This window comes from Arvicola amphibius, chromosome 11 (assembly GCF_903992535.2).
Source record: "Arvicola amphibius chromosome 11, mArvAmp1.2, whole genome shotgun sequence".
NCBI lineage: Eukaryota > Metazoa > Chordata > Mammalia > Rodentia > Cricetidae > Arvicola > Arvicola amphibius.
Window position 1 is genome coordinate 96,273,136 of NC_052057.2, and position 24,436 is coordinate 96,297,571.

Genomic DNA, 24,436 nt, shown 5'->3' on the forward strand with positions numbered 1-24,436 from the left:
CTCGTGCACATGTGCGAAACTCCTTTGGGTGCCCATATTCTGGAACCCCATCATCAAGTGTGACACTTGTATCACTTTTCAGAGTGTACAGTCATGTAATTAAGAGACTTAAATGCACGTCTCATTGGTCACATTACTATCTGGACAGTTGGGAGCCCATTAACATCTGTGTACTGGGAGAAACAGTGATTCCTGGCTGCTTCTATATTAAAGTTCTGGTTATTTTTTTCTTTTCTTGGAGTCTGTAATTATACCTCTTCATTAACATTTTTAGACTGCAGAGTCTGATTTATCCTTTGTCCCTTTGTTCTGTTGGCTAAGTTACATCTGGTCTCAGAAGACAAGTTTCAAGTTAACTTCAGCTTCCCTCTGTTCTTTTTGGAAAAAAAAAAAAGGCCTGCTATAAAAAAGTAAAGAGTCTCTTTAAATGTTTTTCTTACCTCTACCTTTGAAATGACCATTTTGGGTTTCTCTTGACTAAGTGGCTAACTGTGACAATCCCTTCTTTTCTTCCACATGCTGTCTGACACTGTCCATCTCCTGTAGCCTGTCCTCCATTACTTTAGTGTGCTTCCTTCTCTTGTCTGGATTTCTGCACTGCCCTAGGAAGTCTGCAGTGTGTTGATGAAGGCCGAGACAGGAAAGGTAAGAGAGAGAAACACTGCGCTGCGGTAGAGACAAGAGCAGATTGCTTCCCTGCCTGCCTCTCTTTATCTGGTGTAGAATTAATTCAGCAACTATTTTTCAAAAGTCAATAGGATGTGTTTCTTCCTTATTTCTGTATTACAGTTATATTATTCAACATAATTCAAAACTCCGTTTGATTTCCTACATGTTATTTAGAAATAATGAGAGGCAGCAGAACTTTAATTCAGGAAGCTGGTTCTGCATTTTATACCCAAAGCAAATCCCAGCTGAAGTCTAGTCTAGCCGTAGGACCATCTGTGAACAGCTCTAAGGTGAATTGGGTAAATTTGGCATAATATAGTCTATTTATCTTGCTGGTTCTCTGTTAACATCAGAAAAAAATTATAAATTGGGCCTTTAATGTCTTTTCCTTAGCTTTAGGGTGGTTGTAAGATGAATCCCTACATGTTGTGGTTTTAGGTGCCACATTTACCCTGAAGGACAGATCTTAGGTGGTTTGAGTAGAGATTTAGAGTCAGCGATTACACTCAGAAGATCTTGTTATCTTTACTGGAAAACTGTTCCTGGTTCCTCTAAGGAAATTTCCTAGGAAATTTACTTTAATAAATAAAGACTATATTGCCACTTAAGATTCTGTTTTATTCAAAACAACCTAAGATAATCCAACTAAATATGGAGCATTGTTACATCAGATTTTATAGCCTGGTTTCTAATGAACATCAGCAATATTAATGAAATTTTGAAAGGCAGATTTATCTAACTAGAAAAAGCACAGACTTCAGAGTCAGACCTAAGTTAAAAACCTAGCTAAGGGAACTGGGGAGATAACTCCACAGTTAAGAGCACTGGCTACTTACTCTTCCAGAGGTCCTGAGTTCAATTTTCAGCAACCACGTGGTGGCTCACAACCATCTATCCTGGGATCTAAAGTCAATAGAGCACTCATTTACATAAAGTAAATCTTTAAAAACAAACCCCAAACCTAGCTGAGCATGGTGGTACACACCTTTGATCCCGGCACTCTGGAGACGGAGACATGAATCTCGGTGAGTTCCAAGCCAGCCAGAGACACATAGTGAGAACCTATCTCAAAACAAAACAAAGTTTTAGTTAAGATGTTTATAGCTTAACTTCTTTAATAAAGGAGTTTATCTAATTAAGTCAGATTAATTAAAATATGTATTGGGGCTAGAAAGATATGTCAACAGTTTAGAGCACTTCCTACTTTTTCAGAGGATTTGGGTTCAATTCCCAACACCCACAGGGCCATACATAACTCTCCCTGATGCCCTCTTCTGGCCTTTCCAGGCATAAGGCATACAGTAGTACAATACATGCATAAACTTATACATCTAAATTATGATAAATAAGCCTAAAACTACTATTTTAAATATATACTGTATGCATGAGGACTTAGGACATCATAAGTAGAGCCAGTATTTTGGGAGTTCCAGGAAAAACTTTGCAAAACAGAGTGATGAGTTGGTGTGGTTGGTTAATAAGACTGTGGACCAAAGGCATGCTAGGAAAAAAATGCACGTGGCTCATGAAAGGGGCAAAGAGAAGGACAAACCTTGACAGTCTTGCTATGTAGCCCTGGCTGTCCTGGAACTCATTCTGTAGGCCAGGCTGACTTCAAACTAACAGAGATCCACCTGCCTCTACCTCCCAAGTGCTGGGATTAAAGGCATCTGTCACCATAACCTGCCAAGTTTTAAATAAAAAGGTATGTGTGGTGTGTGTGTGGGGGGGATCCTATAATAGAGGTAGTTTATGTCATTAGAGTGCTGAGCAGTAAGAATTCTGTGAGTCAACTGTGTGTGCACAATACACAGACAAAGGAACTTTTTATAGTTGTAAAGAGTCTATTATATTCCATTGCCAAAGGGATAGTAAGGATTCTGTTTACCTATATAAAAGCAACTACTTTTTAAAGAATCAACACTTTAAAGAAGGGTAGAGGGAAGGAATTCAAAGATTTAAATGAAGAATCGTTAATAGGGTTTGTCATGATGGGTTGGATATAGACGACAATGTCCAAGGATGTAGAATAATTACCTAATCATTTAAGCCCAGTGTCCTGGAATACTTTTACTATCATCCTGTGCTTGAAGGTACTATGTAGGTCCTTATCTTCCCACAGAGGGCATACTTATTATCTAGATCTGTGTTGCAGGTGTAAAATGCACTCAGTAGACACAGGTCTAGAGAATGAGGCCCCGAGGAGACGTTGGTTTTGAGGACTTGAACATGTGCTGAGTCAATTTTCATAGCTTTATAGTCTCGTGCACTTGGAACCAATTGAAGATGGAAAACCCATTTGAGGTCTCTTCCCTTTCTCACCAACAAATCTGGCTCCAAAGGGGCTACACTTGCAATACAGGATGACAGGAGTGTTTGTCTCCTTCTCTCAGTGTTTTCTCTTGAAAACTGATAGCTTGAGTTTGAAGCCTCACTCATGTAAAGTGAATGCTTAGGGAATCTCCAGCTGGGAATGTATTGAAAATGATTCTAAAATGGTAGTTCTTTCTTAGATGCCCAAGACAAGTAACACAGATCCTCTCTGCAGATAAGAGTCTAAGGGAAATAAGCAACTCACAGTTTAAAAAAAGTCACAAAATTCACTAGAAAATAAGGTCATCAGACAACAGCCAGACCTCAAGGCATTTCTGCTATAGAAATGATCACATGCAGACCATACAGATATTTAATATGGTTAAGAAACAGAATCCTAAAAATATACAGAGCACATAGAATTGGAAAAGAATTTAATAAAATTTTAGTTGAAGAAATAAAAATAAAATGGAAGCTGGGGGATGTTCTTCTGCAATCCCAGTACTTCTGAGATAGAGGAGAAAGGTCACGAGTTCAAAGGTCATACTCAGCTGAATATTGAGTTTAAGCCAGCCCAGGCTACAAGAGATCCAGTCCACACATTATACACATATATCATAAAAAAAACTCTTGCAATAAGAAATTAACAAAAATCTTCTCTTTCAAAGATGGCCAACTGCTATTGTCTCAGTAGCAACAAAAGAAGCCAGAAGACAATGTTTACATGGTTCTGAAAGAAAATAGCTATCAACCTAGAACTGTGTATCCAAAAAGATTACAGGAAATAATGCAACATTATGATAGTTCGAGAGGAGGGAGTGGGTTGACTGAGTAGGGGGACAAGTAAGAACAAATTATAGTAATACATGCACACATATAACACAGATATACATATATGTGTATGAATGTGTGTGTGCGACACTGTCACAGTGAAATCTGTTTTATGCTAATTGAAAATTCAGTGGGCGTGGAGGGCGGGTGAGTGAGTAAAATGCTTGTGCAAACGTGAGGACCTGAATTTGAATACACAGGTAAAGCAGCACAAGAGCGTGCATGTCTGTAATTTCAGTACTACCAGGGCAAAGTGGGAGACAGGAGGATCTCCAGAATCTCACTCCCAGCTAGCCTGACGTGTGCAAGTAAGGAACCACCAAAACTGTCTCAGACAAGGTGGAAGGTGAGAATCAGCACCAGAGGTAGTCCTCACATCTTACATGCACTGTTCATTTACTCACTGCATGCGTGCACACATATGCACACACACATTACATGCACGTCATATGCACACAGAAAAAAATAATGATTTCTTAAAAATTTTTGTTTGTCCTTTGAGACAAGATCTCACTGTGTAGTACTGCCTGGTCTAGAATTCAATATGTAGACCAGGCTGGCCTCAACTCATAGAGATATGCCTGCCTCTGCCCTTTGCCTCCAAGTGCTGGAATTGGAGATGTGTATCACCATGCCCTAGGAATTTCTTTTCTTTCTTTCTTGTTCTTTGTATTGTTTTGTTTTGTTTTGAATTTCTGCTAAGAGTGAAAAATCTGACTGATGATCTTTTCTCATTTGATCACTCCCTGAAAAAGTACCTGAAAAGAATCCCTCTTTTGGTGCTTAAAGAACGTCTGGGCTGGGAAAGTGACTCAGTGGGGAAAGAGGTGCTTGCTGGTAAGCACGACTACCTGAGTGCCACCCACAGAATACAAATGGTAGAAAGAAAACCTGCTTCTCTAACTTGACCTCTGGCCTCTACACTCATGCTATGGTATGCACTCACACACATGCATATATACATACAAACACACATACAAATAAGTAATTGTAAACAAAACAAAACAAAAAAAACTTAGATAACACTTTTTTAAGAGTTACGTATGTTTGAGTGAGATCACCAAGCTTTGTTCTAGGAGCTCCCAAAACCAACCTTTAACTTGATTATTCCCTCAGAATCACAGCCTGGTCTACAGAGAGAGTTCCAGGACAGCCAGGGCTACACAGAGAAACCGCGCCTTGATAAAAATAGAAACAAAAACAAGCAAAACCAACGCGCGCGCGTGCACACACACACACACACACAGAGTTTTCTCAGATTCTCCTGGTTTTTTTCACAAGCATGGTCCTTGAGCCACTTGGAAGTATGGGACAGGTCATGAAAAGGCTCGTGGCATACAGTGCTACACCTGAAATAACATTGTGTTAGAGCCATAAAGGAACGGGGTTCTCACCCGCTGGAGGATCCCTAAGCTGTGGTGGCATGGCCGTCTGCTGCAGTGGGTCTGCTGTGGCAGGTCACAGCCTGAGCTTTGGACAGCTGTGCTGTCCCTCGCCCACTCAGCTTTTAACTATTTGAACAAAATAACAGGCTGGAGATGTGGCTCAGGAGCCTTTGGTTCCATCCTAGCTCATGTATGCTTGCTCCTACACATACAAAAAGATCAGGTGGTATTTAGCCTTCATGAAGCCTTAAGGACCTAACTAGAATGTGTGTGTTAGTTAATGCTGAGGAAATGCCAGGAGTGGTTGGGGTGTAGGAGATAGCAGGTTATGACAGGAAGCTTTAGGAATGGTGAATCTCAGCATAGGTATAAATATCAGGCCTGAGCCGTTACCTGCAGCTGATGAGCTCCAAAAAGAGCGAAACCGTTAGGTCCTGCAGTACTGGCTTACAGTAGTGAGACTTGCTAGGGTTGCACTTGTGTGTCCGTCTGCTCTGTCATTTAGTATTGTCCCAAGAGGGGAGCAACTCCTATTTAGTCTCCTTGTTGCTGGTTCATTTTCTTTCCAATCCCTACCTTAGCTGAGTAAGCGTATCTCCAAGGGCCTGATCCAGTCAGACTAACCTGTGCTCTCGTGCGTCTTAAGTGGTCTTCCACTGGTGGCTCATCCCCTCATAGTTTTTCCTCATTTGTTTTGTGGCACTGGGAGTTGAACCTAGGCTATCACACTCTACCACTGAGCCGCTTCCCAAGCCCAGGCCCCATAGCTTTAATTACCCCTATTCAATGATGGTTCCAGAATCTTCTCTGCTAACTTTCTTTTTAAGACAAGATCTCACTGTGTAGCCCTGGCTGGCCTGGAACTTGCTATGTAGACCATGCTGGCCTCAAACTAACAGAGATCCATTAAAGACATGCACCACCGCACCTGACCAACAAAATTATTGATTTTCTGGTATTCACTACCCTCCTTCTCTCTCCTTACTCCCATAAAATAGCACATGTACACACGTGCACACATGTACACACACACACTCCAGAACAGACACTTGTTATCTTTCTTACACTTCTCGCTGAGTTACTGAGTCTTCCCAGATGTAACCCACTAAAAGCCAGCAGACTTGTCTACCCTTTCCTCTTTCTCAACATCTCCCATGGTTCACTGGCTATTAAACCCCGAAGATTTGTCTCCTGCCAGGTGTGGTGTTATATGCCTTTAATCCCAGGACTTGGGAGGCAATGGCAGACAAAGCTCTATAAGTCTGAGGCTCCCTGATCTATCTAGTGAGTTCCAAGACAGCTAGGGATATGTAGAGAGACCCTATCTCAAAAAACAAGTAAGTAATAAAGGTATGACTTCCCTTTGGAGGCCATTAAAGAAAAGATTTGTCTCCTAAGAATATCTTAGTGAATACTGAACTCTGGCTTCCTGGAGCAGAGCTCTGCAGTTGTCTTTGTGTCTGTCTCTCGTTTATTTACTTAACACCCACTGGGCTGAGGATGCACACTGAGCTAATACATCAGTGTGTGTAAGGAACTTCCTCAGTGATCGAGCCACTGTCTGCCAAGAGATTGTGGTCTCGCATGTGAGAGGAGAAACCCACATAGGCTTAGAACAGAGTCAACAGAAACACTGCTAGAAACATGCTGGAGACACCCTGGGACCTGGAGGGGGAGCCCATCGCCAGCCTAAGGAGAAAGGCTTCACAGCAGGTAAAACTACCTACCATGCGTCCAAAGTTGTTGCCACCAGCACGGGATAGCAGTGCTTTCTTAGATAGGGTTTTATTATTGAAATGGTCACCCTGTCAGTCCCAGTATTCTGACTCGTTCCTTGGGTTTCTGAGGTGGTGGTACACCCTCTCTTCAGTACCACTGTAGTTTTTATCTGCTCTTAAGTAAGATGGCGAGTCCAGTGGAGGTACCATGGTATGGTCACAGAAAGGGCTCCACACTAGTTAATGGAAACACTTACTTCCTGCTCTTGCCACCAGATGGCGGTCAGACATTTAAAAGACTTAATGGATTAGCTAAAACACCAGAAAGAATGATTTAAAAAATGAAGCCGGGAGGTGGTGGTGCAAGGCCTTTAATCCCAGCACTTGGGAGGCAGAGAGGCAGGTGGATCTCTGTGAGTTTGAGGCCAGCCTGGTCTACAAGAGCTAGTTCCAGGACAGGCACCAAAACTACACAGAAAACCCTGTCTCGAACCCCCCACCCAAAAAAATGAGCTGATGCTATAACTCCTAGAAGTGTCTTAAGACCTATTAATAATTAGCAATAGCTCAAGCAGCTAAAAGAGTTACTGATAATCAGGCATGGCGATACCCTGTAATCCCTGCACCTGGAAACTTGAGGGAGAAGGAATGGGAGTTTGAGGAGAGCCTGACTTAAAAAAGGATAAAGAATTATTTACAACAAATGCAGGAATCTTTTATCTAAGTCAAATATTGTAAGTCTGTAAAATCAAAATGGGCATAGCGGAAGTCTGATGAGTTCATCTACATCTCTAAAGTGATACATGAATAATTTTTAAATGGTTTATTTATTTGTTTTATGTGCATTGGTGTTTTGCCTGCATGAATATCTGTGTGAGGGTGCCAAATTCTCTGAACTGGAGTTACAGACAGTTGTGAGCTGCCATGTGGGTGCTGGGAATTGAAACTAGGCCCTCGGAAATAACAGCCAATGCTCTTAACCACCGAGCCATCTCTATAGTCCCAGTCAGAACATATTTTTAAACCACAGAATGAATAAAGATGTAGAAGTAGTATATATTGGGTCTGGAGAGATGGCTCAGAGGTTCCACATGGTGGCTCACAACCATCTGTAATGAGATCTGGTGCCCTCTTCTGGCCTGCTGGCATACATGCAGACAGAACACTGTATACATAATAAATAAATCTAAAAAAAAAGAAAAGAAATAGTATTTATTAGCATTAATGGTGCTTCTGTGTAAAATATCAAGTTTTCATTCAACATATTCAGGAAACCCTTTGTATGAAAGGTCTAGCATTGAACATGAAGAGAAATGATAGCTGTCTGGGGAACATCCCTGTACTCTGCACATGACATCAAGGAAGACAGTTTTGTCCGTTTTTCTTTAGCAGTTTGCAAACTCTCTGCAAAGGGCCCATTTATTGTCCACTTTAGACTAGCAGAAGATATGGTCTTTGTCTACTCTACTCTACCGTCATAGCATGGATGGCATAGCATAGCCATGTAAGATACATAAGCAAATGGCTGTGACTGCGCCTCAGTAAAGCTTTATAAACAAGTGGCAGGCAAGACTTAGTATGCATGCCATTGTTTGCCAAGCGGGGAAAGTGGACTCTGCAGCTGTCTTTCTTTTCTGTTCTCAGTCTGTGGCTGCAGTCAAATAGAGACCTTGAATTAAATGACCTCTGATACTTGAGGCTTTATTTCTTTTAGTGCCCTTCTCTTGGGCTAAGCGATCACAAGACTGACCTTGAAGTGATATGTTTTTCTTACTTATAAGGTCAAATTTTAAAAATCTAGCTTGAGCCAGGCGGTAGTGGCACATGCCTTTAATCCCAGCACTCGGGAGGCAGAAGCAGGTGGGTCTCTATGAGTTCAAGGCCTGCCTACGAGTGAGTTCCAGGACAGAGCTACTACACAGAGAAACCCTGTCTTAAAATACCAAAAATAAAAATAAAAGCCTAGCTTGAACAAATTAGTAAGCCTTAAGGCAGAGTTCTGAGAGTTGGTGTGGTTGACATTGACACCTGGTCTGTACTAGCAACGTTTGTGGCCTCTACTCACTAGATGCTAATTAATGCCCACCCCACTTTCAATAACAGAATACTAGTCCAGGCATCAAGTCCTCCCAAGGAGGCAAACTCACCCCTGAGAAGAGCTATTTCTCTACAGACTACTTTTTCATGTTGATTTTGATTACTTTGTACATGTTCATTAAAGTGGTGAGCTCCAGGGTTCTCTGAGATGGGTCACGGTAACCCAGGAGCACGGTGAAGAGAGATGTAAGCAGGCTTACTGCAGAACACCGAGAACGAATTTACTTTTCTGCTCTCTGTAGTAGTCTACCAGCTCTAGCAGAAATAACTCGTGCTGGAGGAGTTCATTATCCCACAAAGGCCTGGGCTTTGTTGATTTTTAGCCTACTTACTTTTTCTTTAAAGGAAGAGCTCCACTGTGGCTTATTCCTACAATAGGATAGTTTGAGGCAGAGAAAGTGAATATATTGCAGCCTCACCAGCAATGAAGGTAGACCTTTTGTCTTTTGGCCCCTTGAACATAGTCTTAACACTGTAGCCCAGAATGACCTGAAACTCATTCTGTAGTTCAGGCTGACTTCACACTAGTGACAAGCCTCCCATAAGCCTCTCCACCTCTGGGTCACAGGCCTAGAAAATCTTTGAGGCTACATTTCCAATATTGGTAACGCTGGTCTTTTTTACTTGTTTATCATGTCCCCCCCACACACATACACACATTTTTTTTCTTTTTTCTTTCTTTTTTCCCCCCCAAGACAGGGTTTCTCTTTGTAACAGGTCTGACTGTCCTGGAACTTGCTTTGTAGAAGACCAGCCTGGCCTCGAACTCACAGAGATCTACCTCCCTTTGCCTCCAAAATGCTGGAATTAAAGGCCTGCACATCACACCTGGCCTCTCTCATGGTTCTCAAAGCTCACTGTATAGCTCAGGCTGGCATTGGACTCGAGATCCTCCTGCCTCAGTCTTCCAAGTGCTGAAGTTATAAACAAATGCCACCGTGCCTAGCTAAGGCCCAGTCACTTAGCTGGATTTGACAGTAAGGGTACATCTGATTTCCCTTCATTATTTTTTGGGTAATCATTTATGTTAGTCTTTCTCTTCCAGTTATGAATGATACTAACTCATAGCTAACAAGCCCTGAATATCCAAATGGTTTTTGGACAAGGAGTTTTCTTTTGTTTCTCTTATTTTTTAAGCAATGACTTAATACAGGGTGGGTCTTTCTGAACAACAATGTAAGCCTTCTAGAAACATTAATTCTGACCTCAGGCTCTGCTTTTGACAACTTCCATGGTCTAGTGCAGTAGCCTCCCTCCGCCAAGGGGGTGCTTTCCCTCTGGAGAAAGCTAGGGAGTTTCCCAGACTCTGGTTACAAGAACACTAAATGAAAACTATCTCTGAAACTGTGTAAAATGTAGATTCTGTCATCGGGTGGGCCGGGAAGTTTGGGTGGTTCCACTGCACAGTCAGGTTTGAGAACAATTAGAGGTAATGTCTGAGGTCACACCAACTCTAAAATGTAGTGGTTACAGGAAATAATGTATGTCTCTGAGCATCCTTTATTATGTTACTTTCTAGAGACTATTTCATATTATACAATAAAAAATTGAAATTAATACACTGTAATTCCCTCCACACATCCACCTTCACATATTAATGCATCTCACTTAAGCTTTCTTTGCTTGTCAAATGTTAGTCTATAGCTCAGATTGTTCCCCACCACGTGTTAGGTGATGGTTCCTCTCTTAACCAGAAAGTCATTTTGTAGCATCTGTGTTTCAGCCTTGGACTTAGAAAAGAATGATATCCTGATTTCCATAGAATTCTGAAGTGGAATAAAATTAGAAATTCTGTTTGTTAATTTGTTTGTTTTTCTTTAATTTACAGAATGCTCTTTTCAGTTGCATTAGCAGAAATGAAAGTAAGTATATGTCCGAGATTGTACAAGCAGTCCAGAGAGCAAGACACTTTACAGACATGGTTAGCAGTCAGAACTGATTGCTCAGTTCAGGGTGCCCCCATTTCCTAAGTGCCGTGCGATGATAGATCTGTGCTTTTATTTATTTTCCAAATATAAAACGCAGTTACTTGCCTTCAAACAACCTTGTTCTGACTTTGAGACAGATTGTATCCCTTGAGAAATGAAGGATGACAGTATAGGAATATTCTTGCAAATATTCAAGCTGTGTAGAAAATTTTGAGATTTCCACAATCCCAGAGACCTTAGACAGCAATGAGGATCCTAAGAGAGACATACATAGATCCAATCTACATGGGAAGTAGAAAAAGACAAGATCTCCTGAGTAAATTGGGAGCATGGGGACTTTGGGGGAGGGGAGAGGCAGGGAGGGGAGCAGAGAAAAATGTAGAGCCCACTAAAAATCAATAAAAAAATGACTACCACACATGCGTGCGCATACACACACACACACACCCCTCTCTAATACACTTGGTCCAGCTTTAAAAAAAAAAACCTTTATTATACTCAAAAAAAGAAAATTTGAGATTTCAGTTTCAAAGTATATATTTGTTAATTTTATTAACTTACCTTGCTATCTCTTAGTTTTTGCTGATCCTATTTTATAAATGTGAGGCACTGTGATTTTGTTTTCTTTGTTTGGTTTTGCCCTGTCTGCAAATCTCCACAAGTGCAGTGGGAAAGAGGTTGTCCCATGCGCTCAGCATGGGCACTCTGGACATTCTGGGAAGCAGCTTTCGTTATGTGACACTTCCAGGGGCTTTGGCGTACATTAGCAGCTCTGACGTGCATTAAATGCCAGTGTGTGCTCCCAGATTGTCATTACAGCCAGAAACACTTAAATGTGCATCTGCCCCGCTACAGGCCTGTGCTACTACTCACAGGGATCTAGTTGACTAGATAGTCTCAGTCATGAACAGTGACTATCATAGATTGGTCATAGATCAGTCATGGATCAGTGAGCCCATGGCAGTGCTTCTCCTCGTGTTTATCGAGTGTTTATCATCTCCGGCACGGCTTTCCTTCTTGCGTACAGAAAGGTGTACTGCTGATCACTGGGGCTGAGTTCGCACTAACAAAAAGTTGCTTGTATCTCAGTGTCATCTCTCTTTCCATAGTGGGCTCAGTGTGCTGCAGTTACGCAGGTCATCACACAAACTGCCGAGAATTCTGTCAAGCCATTTTCCGAACAGACTCTTCTCCTGGTCCATCTCAGATCAAAGCCGTGGAAAATTATTGTGCCTCTGTTAGTCCACAGTTGATCCACTGCGTGAACAATTACACCCAGTCTTATCCCATGAGAAACCCAACAGATAGTAAGTAAAAGGGATGGATTTTTTTCTCATCTCAATCTTTGATAAAATGATCCACTCAAAACTTGATGCATTGATGTAGGGTTCTGTGCTCTAGTTCACTTGGGAAACACCTACATGCCTTTGGTGTTTGGGTTAACAGTCTGGATGTACAACTGAGTAATTTTCACAGCTATAAGGTACCAAGAAAGAAGGGAATGTGGAGACCATGAGGAAAGGAAATTCTGTTTTGAAGACAGGTATGGATATTTTGATGGGAAGCAGATCATCAGCGTTAGACTATCAGATAATACCTTTGACTGGAAATTCCATCTTGTCATATATGCACGAAAACTTACACAAATTTGCAACTAAATAAATAATAGGCTGTACATATATATAGTGTATATAAGAAAAAATTAGAAGTGACCCCAATATGCGTCAGTAGGCCGTTCATTTTATTTCGATGCAGTAGTATTTCTCTAGACTTCACAACCAACCAAGGGGAGGTTGTTTATACAGAAAGTCTAAGGTGTGTTAAGAAACACAGCAATGGCCGGGCGGTGGTGGCACACGCCTTTAATCCAAGAACTCCGGAGGCAGAGGCAGGCAGATCTCTGTGAGTTCGAGGCCAGCCTGGTCTACAAGAGCTAGTTCCAGGACAGGCTCTAAAGCTATAGAGAAACCCTGTCTCAACAAAACAAAACAACATCAAACAAAAAAAGAACACAAAGCAAGTTTCAGAACTAAAAGTATAGTAGTTGTACTCAATTGTTCCACACTGTGTATTTCTGTGATGCTGGAACTTTTATTAATGAAAATTTCTTACTTTAATAATAAAAATATTAAAAATAAGAGAATGATATTTTTGAAAAATCAAGGCCTCCTAATGAGCCTGTTCTATGTCTTCAAAACACCTACTTTGTATATCCTTTAATCCATTCTGCTCATCTAGAGGTGATCAGATTTTAAAGAACTGACGAAAGATCAATTTATAAGCCACATGCTAGTGTCTTGCTTTATACTGGAATATTGTAAGACTCTTTTATAATCTTGAAAGCAGTGTGCCTTGTTTGGTCCTAATTGAAATCAGAATCTGAGGCTTTTGACATTCTGTGATGTGGCAGTGCGGTGAAAATCAGAGATGTGGCCTTCATGTGTTTCTAAGCAGATCTGTGTTTTCTGTCTGACATTTGGGCTGCACTGAAGTGTTGCTGGTGGTGAGGAGATAGAAGCTTAAAAAAAAAGGCAGAAAAAAAAATAACCTCCAAAATCTGTCCTAACACAGGAGTCTAGAAAAGAAGCCTTCAAACTGAGTGTGTCTTCAAACGCAGATACCTGAAAAACTACTTGAGAGAACCCTTCTGAAGTCAATAGCCTGATTGAAAGTCTTCTTTCAGTTTCTAGTTCTTTGTAGAAAATTAAAGGCTGGGTGAGCGGGGCCATAGTTCACAGGCAAATCATGGCTCATTAGCATGTTTGAGGCCCTGGTTCAATCCCTATCATCAAAAAAAGAAAAGAAAATTAAAGGCAGAAATAAACTAAGATATTGTCAGAGTTCATATTATTTAAATTACAATGTATGAAAAATTACAGTGTATATTAATTAGCCTCTACAGACTTACAGAAGTCTGTGGTGTCCTGGGGTATGATTAAGTGGAATGTTTTTAACACTGTGGGAATTAGTCATCAGTCTTACATAAAAGAGCACAGTCCACTAGACACAAGCAGGAAATGAGCCCACTATGATTTGTGGTATCTTTTCCAAGAACGTAAAGTGGTTTAAATGAGGCCTTCTTAGGTGTGGGATGACTTTCATTTTGTAAGGATGGTTCTAGAAAGCTCGTGACTGGGGACTGTTGTGAATTCTGGAAGAGAAACGTTGCACGGCTTGCACTACAGGATGATGGAGAGCTGAGGAGGCCCTGTGTGCTGCAGAAATGTGCGAGGAGGGCTGTTGTTTTCCACTTGCCCCCATGCTCTCTTCTGAGCAGTGTGTGTTGTACACCAGCTAATAAAGCGCTTATGTCCTGAATGCAGGTTTGTATTGCTGTGACAGAGCCGAAGACCACGCTTGCCAAAATGCCTGCAAGAGAATTCTCATGTCTAAGAAAACAGAAATGGAGATTGTTGATGGTCTCATCGAGGGGTGTAAGACCCAGCCCTTGCCTCAAGATCCTCTCTGGCAGTGTTTTCTTGAAAGCTCCCAGTCGGTTCACCCTGGAGTCACTGTCCACCCTCCCCCCTCGACTGGCCTTGATGGGGCTAAGTTGCATTGCTGCTCTAAAGCAAACACTTCAATATGCAGGTTGGTATCTCATTTCCCTTTATTAACATCAGGAGAAAACAGGATTCTAATTGGTGATTTCTAGCAAATGTGTTATTCTTGTGTTGTCTAGGCTTAGCATTTGAGAGATATAGAATCTGACCTGGGGACTATAGGTCTGACATAGGCTTAGCAGATACAAGGCCTAGGTTCAATCTCAGTACAACAGATAAGTAGAAGATATAAAATCTTTCATTCTTTTTCAAATTAAAAAAAAACATATAGTTACTTTATGTGTGAATGTTTTATCTGCACATCTGTACATGGGTGCATGAGTGGTGCCCCCAGAGGCCAGAGAGGGCACCAGATCCCCAGGAGCTGGAGTTACAGACAATTGCAAGTTACCATGTAAGGTGCTGGGAACTGAACCGGGGTACCCTGCAGGAACAGTAAGCCTCTTCACCACTAAACCATCTCACCAGCCCAAAAACTTTCATTGTTTTATTCAGCAAATATTTACTGAAGACCATTTAAATCATACAGTATTTTAGGACCAGCAAGGTCACTTATCAGGTAAAGACACCTGCCACCAAACCAGATTAATTAATGAAATGATCTGAGTTTTATTCTTGGGGTTCACATGATGGAAGGAAAAACCAGACTCTCAAGTTGTTCTCTTATTGCTATACATGTGTGAATGCACATGCACACATACAAATAAATAAATGTAATTTAATTCAAAAACCTGATGTGTATGTGTGCTTTCCTCACATGTATGCTTGTGTATCACATATGTGCCTGGTGTCCACAGAGGTCATAAGAAGTCTTAGGAGCCTGTGGAACTAAAGTTCAGCCCTTCAGTTTTGTTTTGTTTTTTTTATAAAACAAATACTGTTTTAAACATCGAGTGCAAAAACATTATATTTGGGGGTATGGAAGATTAGCCATTGAAGGAACAATAAATATTTAAAGGTGATACAGTATTAGTAAGCTTTCAGTATGTTGGGCCTGGAGAGATGGCTCAGTAATTAAGAGCACTTGATTACTACTATTCTTGAAGAAAGCCTGAATTTGGGTCTCAGCACCCACATTGGGTGCCTCACAACTACTTGTAACTCCAGCTGCAGGGGTCCAATGCCCTTTTTTGTCTTCCGATGCACTTTACTCACGTGTGCAGACATGTACTTATACATATAAATAACTACTTAGAAAAATACGTTTTGAGCTGATTTCTAAGAGATAGTCTCTTTATTAAATTACAAAATTAAATTACAAAATTACAAAATTTTGAACTAGTCATAGTGATTTGACTCTATGATCCCAGCATTCAGCAGGTAGAGACAGGAGAGTCAAAGTCAACCTCAGCTATATACTAAGTTCAAGGCCAGCCTAAGCCACATGAGACCCTCTGTAAAAAGGAAGGTACTTTGAAGTTAAAATCTTTTGTCAAATTAGAACAACCTTAGTGGGGTTGGCATCTGTGTTATGGGAAATTATGTCTGTGTTGGGAAGGAGGCTCTGTGACAAAATATCTACCATAACAAATGAGGAGAGATTTATTTTGGTCTACTGTTTGAAAGGGTTCATCCACAGTCCCCTGGCTCCACTGGCTTGCCCTGAGGAGAAACAGCATCACAGTGAGGGTGTGATGGATCCGAGTTGCTATTCCAGTGACCTAAAGTTTCTACTAACGCTCAGAATAGGGTTGTCAGTCAGGGACCAGTCCTTCATCACAAAAGCCTGTGAGGAATCATCTCACATCCAAATCATAGCAGCATCAACTAGTATTACACCTAGGCATAAAAAAACTAATGTATATGTGAACAGAGGAAACTGTAGAGATTTAAAAAGTGAGTGGCAATACCTAAGATCATGATGAGTCGGCTTGTCTTAAGTTACTTTCTGTTGCTGTGATAAGACACCATTGCCAAGGCCTTACAGAAGAAAGAGTTTCAGAGGGTTAGAACCCATAACTGTCATGGTGAGGAACATGGCAACAGGCAGGCAGGCATGGTGCTGGAGCTGGAGCTGGGAGCTCACATGTGAAACACAGTTATGAACACAGAGAAAGAATGGCATAAGTCTTTGGAAACCTCAAAGCCCCTCTCCCCAGTGACACACCCCTGTTAGTGGAGGCCGCTTGTTTGTTCCCTGCTACCCAGACCACAAAATAATCACTCAGAAACTGTATTATTTACAATATTGTTTGGCCAATAGGTTAAGTGTATTTCTGGCTAACTCTTATATCCTAAACTAACCCATCTCCATTAATCTGTGTATCGTCATGTGGCTGTGGCTTACTGGGTAAAGTTCTGTCCAGCGTCTGTCTCCAGTGGGGCTACATGGCTTCTCCAGACTCCGCCTTCTTTCTCCCAGCATTCAATTTAGTTTTCTCCACCTAGCTCCATTCTGTCCTGTCTATAGGCCAAGGAAGTTTCTTTATTCATTAACCAATAAAAGCAACACGTATACAGAAGGACTTCCCACACCACACCCCCTCTAACAAGGCCACATCTTCTAATCCTTCCCAATAGTTCCACCATCTGAGGACCAAATGTTCAAATATATGAGCCTATGGGGGCCATTCTCATTCAAACTACCACAGGGATGTAACAGAAGTTTGCGTTATTAGAGGTATTTTGTACAGAAAGAGGCCAAACATTACTAAGATATTCTGAAGGGAAAAGAAAATACCATACATAAAACAACTTTTTTAAAAATTGGATGGACCATTACAAAAAAAAAATTATGTCTAGGATAATCCATCAGATTTTACCAAGGATACAAAAAAAGTCTAAACAAAGACAATTAAAAGGCTTAATTGAAGTAAAGCTGGTCCTGTGTTACAGAAATGGATTCTGTATAGAAGTTAATAAAGGTATTAATGAGAAGGACACTGAGTTGTTTTTGAATTACCACAAAAATAAGTTTATATCTGCATTGAGTTGCTAGAGCTTGGGTGGTTTTTGTTGCTGTTTATCCTTTGTCTGTCTGTTTTTTGTTTTTGTTTTTTATGATAGGGTTTCTCTGTGCAGCCTTGGCTGTTCTAGAATTTACTCTGTAGACCAGGCTGGCCTCAAACTCAGAGATCTGCCTGCCTCTCCCTCACAAGTGCTGGAATTAAAGGTGTGCGCCACCATGTCCAGCTTGTTTTTGGTTTTAAAGAGTTTTATTCTTTTTTTAACATTTATTTAGGAGAGGTCTGCTATGGTTCATGTGGAGGTCAAAGGACAACTTGAGAGTCAGTTTTCTCCTTCCACCATGTGGGTCCCAGGGATTGTCAGGCTTGGCAGCAGGATCTTCCGCCTGCTGAGCCATCTTAACAACTCAGGAATGGGGGTTATGGATTGCTGAACGCTTTCCATTTCGTCAGACTTGATCTTTCTGAAACCTTATGAGATGATTGGGGAAATTTGTATAATTTCTATTTTAAATGTTAGAAACTAACTCTGAAATGTTGAATAATCTGCTCATGGCAAATATAGGAAGTTAAAGGGGAGAGAAAGTACTGGCTTCCTTCTCCTCAAAATGTGCAAGCTCCCTTATGAGCCAGGTCTGGTCTGTGATACTGCACCTCCAATGCCTTGAGCCAGCCCGCAGATAAAACAGCGCTTGTGAACACAGGGAGAGTGGACACAGATCCCTTTGGGACTGGAGAGATGATCAGCGGTTAGGAGCACTGACTGCTGACCCAGGTTCAATTCCCAGCACCCACAGGACAGCTCACAACTGTCTGTAACTCCAGTTCCAAAAGATGTGATGCACTTTTCCTGCCAACATTAGTATCCTTTTTTTTTTTTTTTTTTTTTTGGTTTCTCGAGACAGGGTTTCTCTGCAGCTTTTTTAGAGCCTGTCCTGGAACTAGCTCTTGTAGACCAGGCTGGCCTCGAACTCACAGAGATCCGCCTGCCTCTGCCTCCCGAGTGCTGGGATAAAGGCATGCGCCACCACCACCCAGCTTCCAACATTAGTATCAAGCATACACGTGGTGTACAGACACATGCAGGCAAGCATTCATACACATTAAAAAATAAAACAGACACAAAACTTCTTCATGGGGTATTTATGAGAGTCAAATAACTGTAAGGACAGTGGAAATGCTTACAATTTTGTATATTTCAATGATGTCAAATTTTTATAGTGAACATATATTACTTTTATAAAAATTAAACTAATAAATCCTACCCATATTGCTTTATCTGTAGAAACACTTATATTACTTTACAGTTGTCAAATCCTGAAGATCAGAATGTCAGGTATCAACTGCAGTAGTGTGTAGAAGATTTGAGTATCTTAAGGAATATAAGTGGTTTAAACAAACTTTAATTGTAAACTCCACCCCCATAGATTCTGGTTTGAACCTAAGGTCTTAAATACCCTGGACACATGGTCTCACACTGAATTACATCCCTAACCATTAAAATACGTCTTTAGAGTATTCTGCCTCCTCTGTTTAGCATAACTAGGGGAGATTATACCTTTGTGGAGGTAAAACCATGTGCTTTCCTGTAAGTACATACTGAAAAAAGAAGGAGGATGAGAAAGACATGAGAGAAAATAATTGTACCAGAACTAAGAATGTACAAAACACATTAAGGGACTGTAAAATGTAGTATTTAGCTTTTTATCAGTCATGGCAAAGGGGGTTGGATGGTTTGGATTTTTTTTTTGAAATGTATTTATTTATTGAAGTTTATTGGTGGGGTGGGGTAGGATGAGCACACATGCCACGGAATCTGTGTAGAGGTCAGAGGTCAACTTTGCAGTTTATTCTCTCCTTCTACCTTTATGTGGGTATTGGGGGTCAAATTCAGGTCACCAGGCTTATGTGGTATGCTCCTTTACCCACTCCACCATCTCTAGGTACCATTCTGTCCCATGGATAATTTTTTTTGATACACACATTGGGTTGTATTTTTTGCTTGGATGGCTGTTTTACCTGCATGCATGTCTGTGCACCACATGCAAGCTCAAGGGCCCTCAGAGGCCAGAAGAGTGTGTTGGGTCCCCTGGAATTGGAGCACAGGCAGTTATGAGCTGCCATGTGGGTACTGGGAATCAAATCTGGGTCCCCTGAAAGATCTCTTAATTGATGAGCCACCGCTCCAGCCACACATGGATGATTTTTAAAAGGCCATTTCTCGTGGAGAAGATTGCCTTTTCTGCCTCCAAATTCCAGGAGCTGGTTAGTTGTCCTTTTTTCTTTATGTCCCTAAAGATGAAGATAATAGAATTGGAGTCTTGCACATCTCAAATACTTATTGGGCTTCTCTCTAACGTTCTGCAATTATTCTTTTCTTCCAGGGAACTGTGCACGAAACTTTATAGCATGAGCTGGGGGAACACGCAGAGTTGGCAGGAGTTTGACCGCATCTGTGAATACAATCCTGTGGAGGTGTCCATGCTGACATGTCTGGCTGATGTCCGGGAACCTTGCCAGTTGGGCTGTAGGAACCTCACTTACTGTACGAACTTTAACAACAGGTAGAGAAAGTGTTATATGTGAAGATGGAGATGCACTATCATTCACTTACTTGTTTTCAGTAAATACCACTTTTGGTTGTGCCCTTCTGGGGTAAAAGAAAGCTGTATATCTTTTTTCTTTTTTCTTTTCTTTCTTTTTTTGGTTTTTCAAGACGGGATTTCTCTGTAGCTTTGGAGCCTGTCCTGGAACTAGCTCTTGTAGACCAGGCTGGCCTCAAACTCACAGAGATCTGCCTGCCTCTGCCTCCCGAGTGCTGGGATTAAAGGCGTGTGCCACCGCCATCCGGCGAAAGCTGTATTTCTTTATGATTTCATCTTGAAATGTTCTGTCCCTTCAATATGGCCCCTAGAAAGGAAATATGATTGCAAAGTCTCTCCTAACCTAGAGATGCCCCAAGCTTCTGGGACTCAGAGACTGTTTGGGGCCTTCTGTCCCTTTTCCTCTCTGCACCAGTGGAAACTGCAGAACAGATCATTTTTTGTGCTCTGGACGCCCTTTTCTGTTCTCTTCAGCCACTGAGATATGTTCCAGGCTCGGATCTTGGCCCCCTTTCCTCCTCTTACTATCCTTGATATCTCAGGATACTCTGATTTGAATTGTTCTGTAAGTAATATCTTTAAATTAAGCAAGTGACTCACTGAGTGGATGGTGATTGTACCAGCCTGGTCTACATAGTGAAGTCAAGGACAGATAGAACTACATAGTGAGCTTCTGTCTTGGAAAAAAAAAAAAAAAACAGCAACAAAAAAGGACGATGATTCCAGTTAATAAGTATGCCACATATGTGGAATTGCTAAGGGAATATATCTGACGTATTTACCACAAAACAGTACAAAATATTTGTATTAATATTTATTAGTTTGATATAGCCACTCCACAATATATACATATTTCAAAACATCATATTGAATGCCGTAGAGTTAGCAGTTAAAAGTGCTTTTAAAAAAGAATGTATATGAAGAAGTTAGTCCTGCGAAATATGAATTAGAACGTCTGAATACTTCCTCAGACCCATTAGAATGGCTAGACTAAAAGACTGGCAAGTGTGCAGAGTGTGTGGGTTCTCACTCTTTCCTGCTGGGTAAAATCTGTGGCCTGTCAGCTCTGTTCTGAAGCGTTTATTCACCCAGGAGACAGGAAGGCATATGTCCAGGAAAGTCTCTGTGCCAGCATTATCTGTAATCTCCCATTCTGGGAGAGGACTCCAAAGCATCCTCAGGGGGATGAAAAACATGACAATAGTTCCAAAAGTGGAGTGGCTTACAGAAGGACAGCAAACTCCTAAGACACTCAAATATGAATGGGCTTACATCCAGCAGAGGAAGCCTAATATTCTCTGTGCTTTCAGACCATGAAGTCTAAGAATAAGCAAAAGTAGTCTGTGGGGATAAGGACCAGAAAACCAGGGGCATCAGGGAACATCAGCGTGGTTGAAGTGTTCTGTGTTGTACACAGTTCTTGCTTTTGAGGGGGTGTTTGTTTTTGAGACAGGAACTCAGTGTATACCCCTGGTTATTCTGGAACTCCGTATATAGACCAGATTGGCTTCAAACTCACAGAGATCACCTATCTCTGCTCCTGAGTGTTGGGATTAGAGATACACACCATCCACCACACACAACTTGTGTAGAGTTTTTTTAGTTACATAGCTGGGTATAGTCTTCAAACATTGTTGAACTAGATTCTCAACCTATACATTATGATGCATATGATTAAACTTCAGCAAGTTTTTGTTTTTTTATTTGTTTGAAACAAGGTCTCGTGTAGCCCAGGCTGGCCTCAAACTAGCTATATATCTGAGTCTGGACTTGAACTCCTCATCCTCTCCCTCCAAATATAAGAATTACAGGAATGCACAATCATGGCTGGCTTTAAAGTAATATTTTATATGAGTTTAATTAATTTTTTCCTCATCAAAAGGTACTACCAGACACTAAAGAGAAAAACCAAAACCTAGCAGAAAGTATTTATAAGGTACATGTCTGACAAAGGACATGTCTGTAATGAATGAAGACCCCTTTCAATCAGTTTCAACTTTTTTTTTCAGATTTTTTTTATGTGTATGAGTGTTTTGCCTGCCTATATCCAAGTACCACATACATGCAGTACCCTCAGAGGCCAGAAGAGGGCATCGGAGCTCCTGGAACTAAAGTTTCAGATGGTTTTGAGCCACTCCATGGATGCTGGGAACTGAGCTTGGGTTCTCTGCAAGAGCAGCCAGTTCTCACATCATTGAGCCATCTCTCCAGCTCTCAGCTTTATTTTAAACATAATTTCTTTATTGATTCTTTGGGAATTTCCCAATTTAAAACCAAACCAAACCAACCAACCAAATAGAAATACTTGTTTTGCTCCTCCATCTTTCCTGCCTCTCCATTTGTCTTAGTGGCATTGGGAACCACTGTGTGTCATTCAGTAGACCCTTTAGTCCTATCTGCTTTACTTGCAAATTTCTGAGTCACTGGTCTGGTTCAAGGCCTCTGGTGTCTGGTACACCATCATCACTGGAGCCTTTCTGAAAGCCCTCTTGGCTATCCCACAGCCCCAGTCATGGAGATCCTGTTGGTGCCCTTCACATGCTCCAGTCGGTCATAGATGAGGTAGATGTTAGAGTGCAGCCCTCAACTTTTTTAAAGGGCCAGAAAAAAAGCATTTCACAAAAAGTAACATTTATTGGGACTGGAGAGATGGCTCAGTGGTTAAGAGCACTGGCTGTTCTTCCAGAGGTCCTGAGTTCAATCCCCAGCAACCACATGGTGGCTCACAACCATCTGTAATGGGATCTGATGCCCTCTTCTGGCAGAACACTGTATACTTAATAAATAAATAAAATCTACAAAAAAAATAACATTTATTAATAGATCATAGCTAACAATAAAAAGGAATAAAATACTTGTATATACAACAACATGAGGGTAAATCTCAAAAAGATTATGTTTTGATGACTATTCCAGGCCCCTCAAATAGAGTATGCGCTCACTTATATGAAATTCTAAAACAAGCTAAAGTAATTGTGATGTTCTGTGTATGAGGAGTGTAAACCATGGGCTGATTCGGCAGGGCACACAGGAACTGTCTGCTGTGGTGCTGTGGTTCCATTTCAAGTTCACATGTGTTTCTAGGAGCAGCTATACATTTGGCAAGTCACATTGCATTTATAATATTGCATTTTGTTTTTATTATACCTCAGTTTTAAAGACATAGACTCATTTATTTTGTGAAATAAAATGAGCACCTTGAAGTTCTAAACCACTTCATAAGAACCCATGTTAAATTAAAATATGCAGTCAGTGACTTAATGCCACGTTGAGCTTCAGATGCTTGCAGCCAGAAGCCTATGATGAATTTTATGTGCTCTCTCTTTAAGAAAATCAATTTTTCTTAATGTGTGAATTTATGAAGATTTTATTCATTGCTTCTATCTAGGAAATAGTTTGTCTCTGTTCCTTCTGGATTTCTTTTTCAGGCCAACAGAACTTTTCAGGAGCTGCAATGCTCAGTCTGACCAGGGAGCCATGAATGACATGAAGCTTTGGGAGAAAGGCAGCATAAAGATGCCCTTCATCAGCATCCCTGTTCTCGATATCAAAAAGTGCCTGCCAGAAATGTGGAAAGCCATTGCGTGTTCGCTGCAGATTAAGCCTTGCCATAGTAAATCCCGAGGAAGCATTATCTGCAAGTAAGTGGGTCTATCTCTGGTGACGGTGTGGGCTCCGACCTTCCTGATCTCTGGCAGAGCCTCTTTAGAACTTCCTCCCCTGTGTCTCTGCCCCTCCCCCAGGGCAATGCTTTCACACTCTCCTCTGCTTGAAGTATGCTCCCCTACCCTCTCACCTGAGGCCCGCCCTTCTTGGCTCTTGTCAAATACCATACATTTCTATGGAGTCTTCCCACATTCCATTGACTGATACTAACTTATCCTTAGTGCAAATTCCCATAGAACTTTATGTGTACTTTATTATGGAATTGAGCTTGAGAAACAGTTTCTAAATACCTTCAGTGCACAGTTATGCTTTATGCTTTACATCTTTATTACATTTATTTATTTGGTATGTGTTCATTTGTATACCTGTCACAGAGTGTACAGACATCAGAGGATCATTCGAGGGTCCCAGGGATTGAATTCAGCTTTCACAGCAGGCACCTTTATGGCAAGCCATCTTGCTGGCCCTGTGTTTATACTTTTAATAGCACTTTTACATTAGAGAGAGGGAGGGAGGATCTGAAGGAATAGGATACCTGGGTGAGAGTGTGGGAGCTTCCAGGGATCAAGCTCAAGTTGCTCTTCAGGCTTGGTGCACAGCGCCTCTACCCACTCAGCTATCTCAGGCTCCTCTATAGTTTTAATTGTGTTCTTATCTGTTTGTCGTAGGGATTTACTTTCTGGGCCATTGTCTTTTTTCCTCTTTGCTCTTTCTCCTTTGTAGCATGATTAATAAAAACCTAGAGACAGAAATTGGG

At 41.2% G+C, this 24,436-nt stretch overlaps 1 protein-coding gene across 1 annotated transcript in view; it reads left to right on the plus strand.

Moving 5' to 3' along the window:
• The window catches only part of Reck (reversion inducing cysteine rich protein with kazal motifs), a 65,227-nt gene that overhangs the window by 21,637 nt on the left and 19,154 nt on the right, over positions 1-24,436 (plus strand). Inside the window, exons 7-11 of the mRNA XM_038347585.1 lie at positions 10,842-10,875; positions 12,051-12,248; positions 14,265-14,532; positions 19,795-19,974; positions 23,442-23,654. Coding sequence (XP_038203513.1) covers positions 10,842-10,875; positions 12,051-12,248; positions 14,265-14,532; positions 19,795-19,974; positions 23,442-23,654 — 893 coding nt within the window. The remainder of the gene's footprint in view (positions 1-10,841; positions 10,876-12,050; positions 12,249-14,264; positions 14,533-19,794; positions 19,975-23,441; positions 23,655-24,436) is intronic.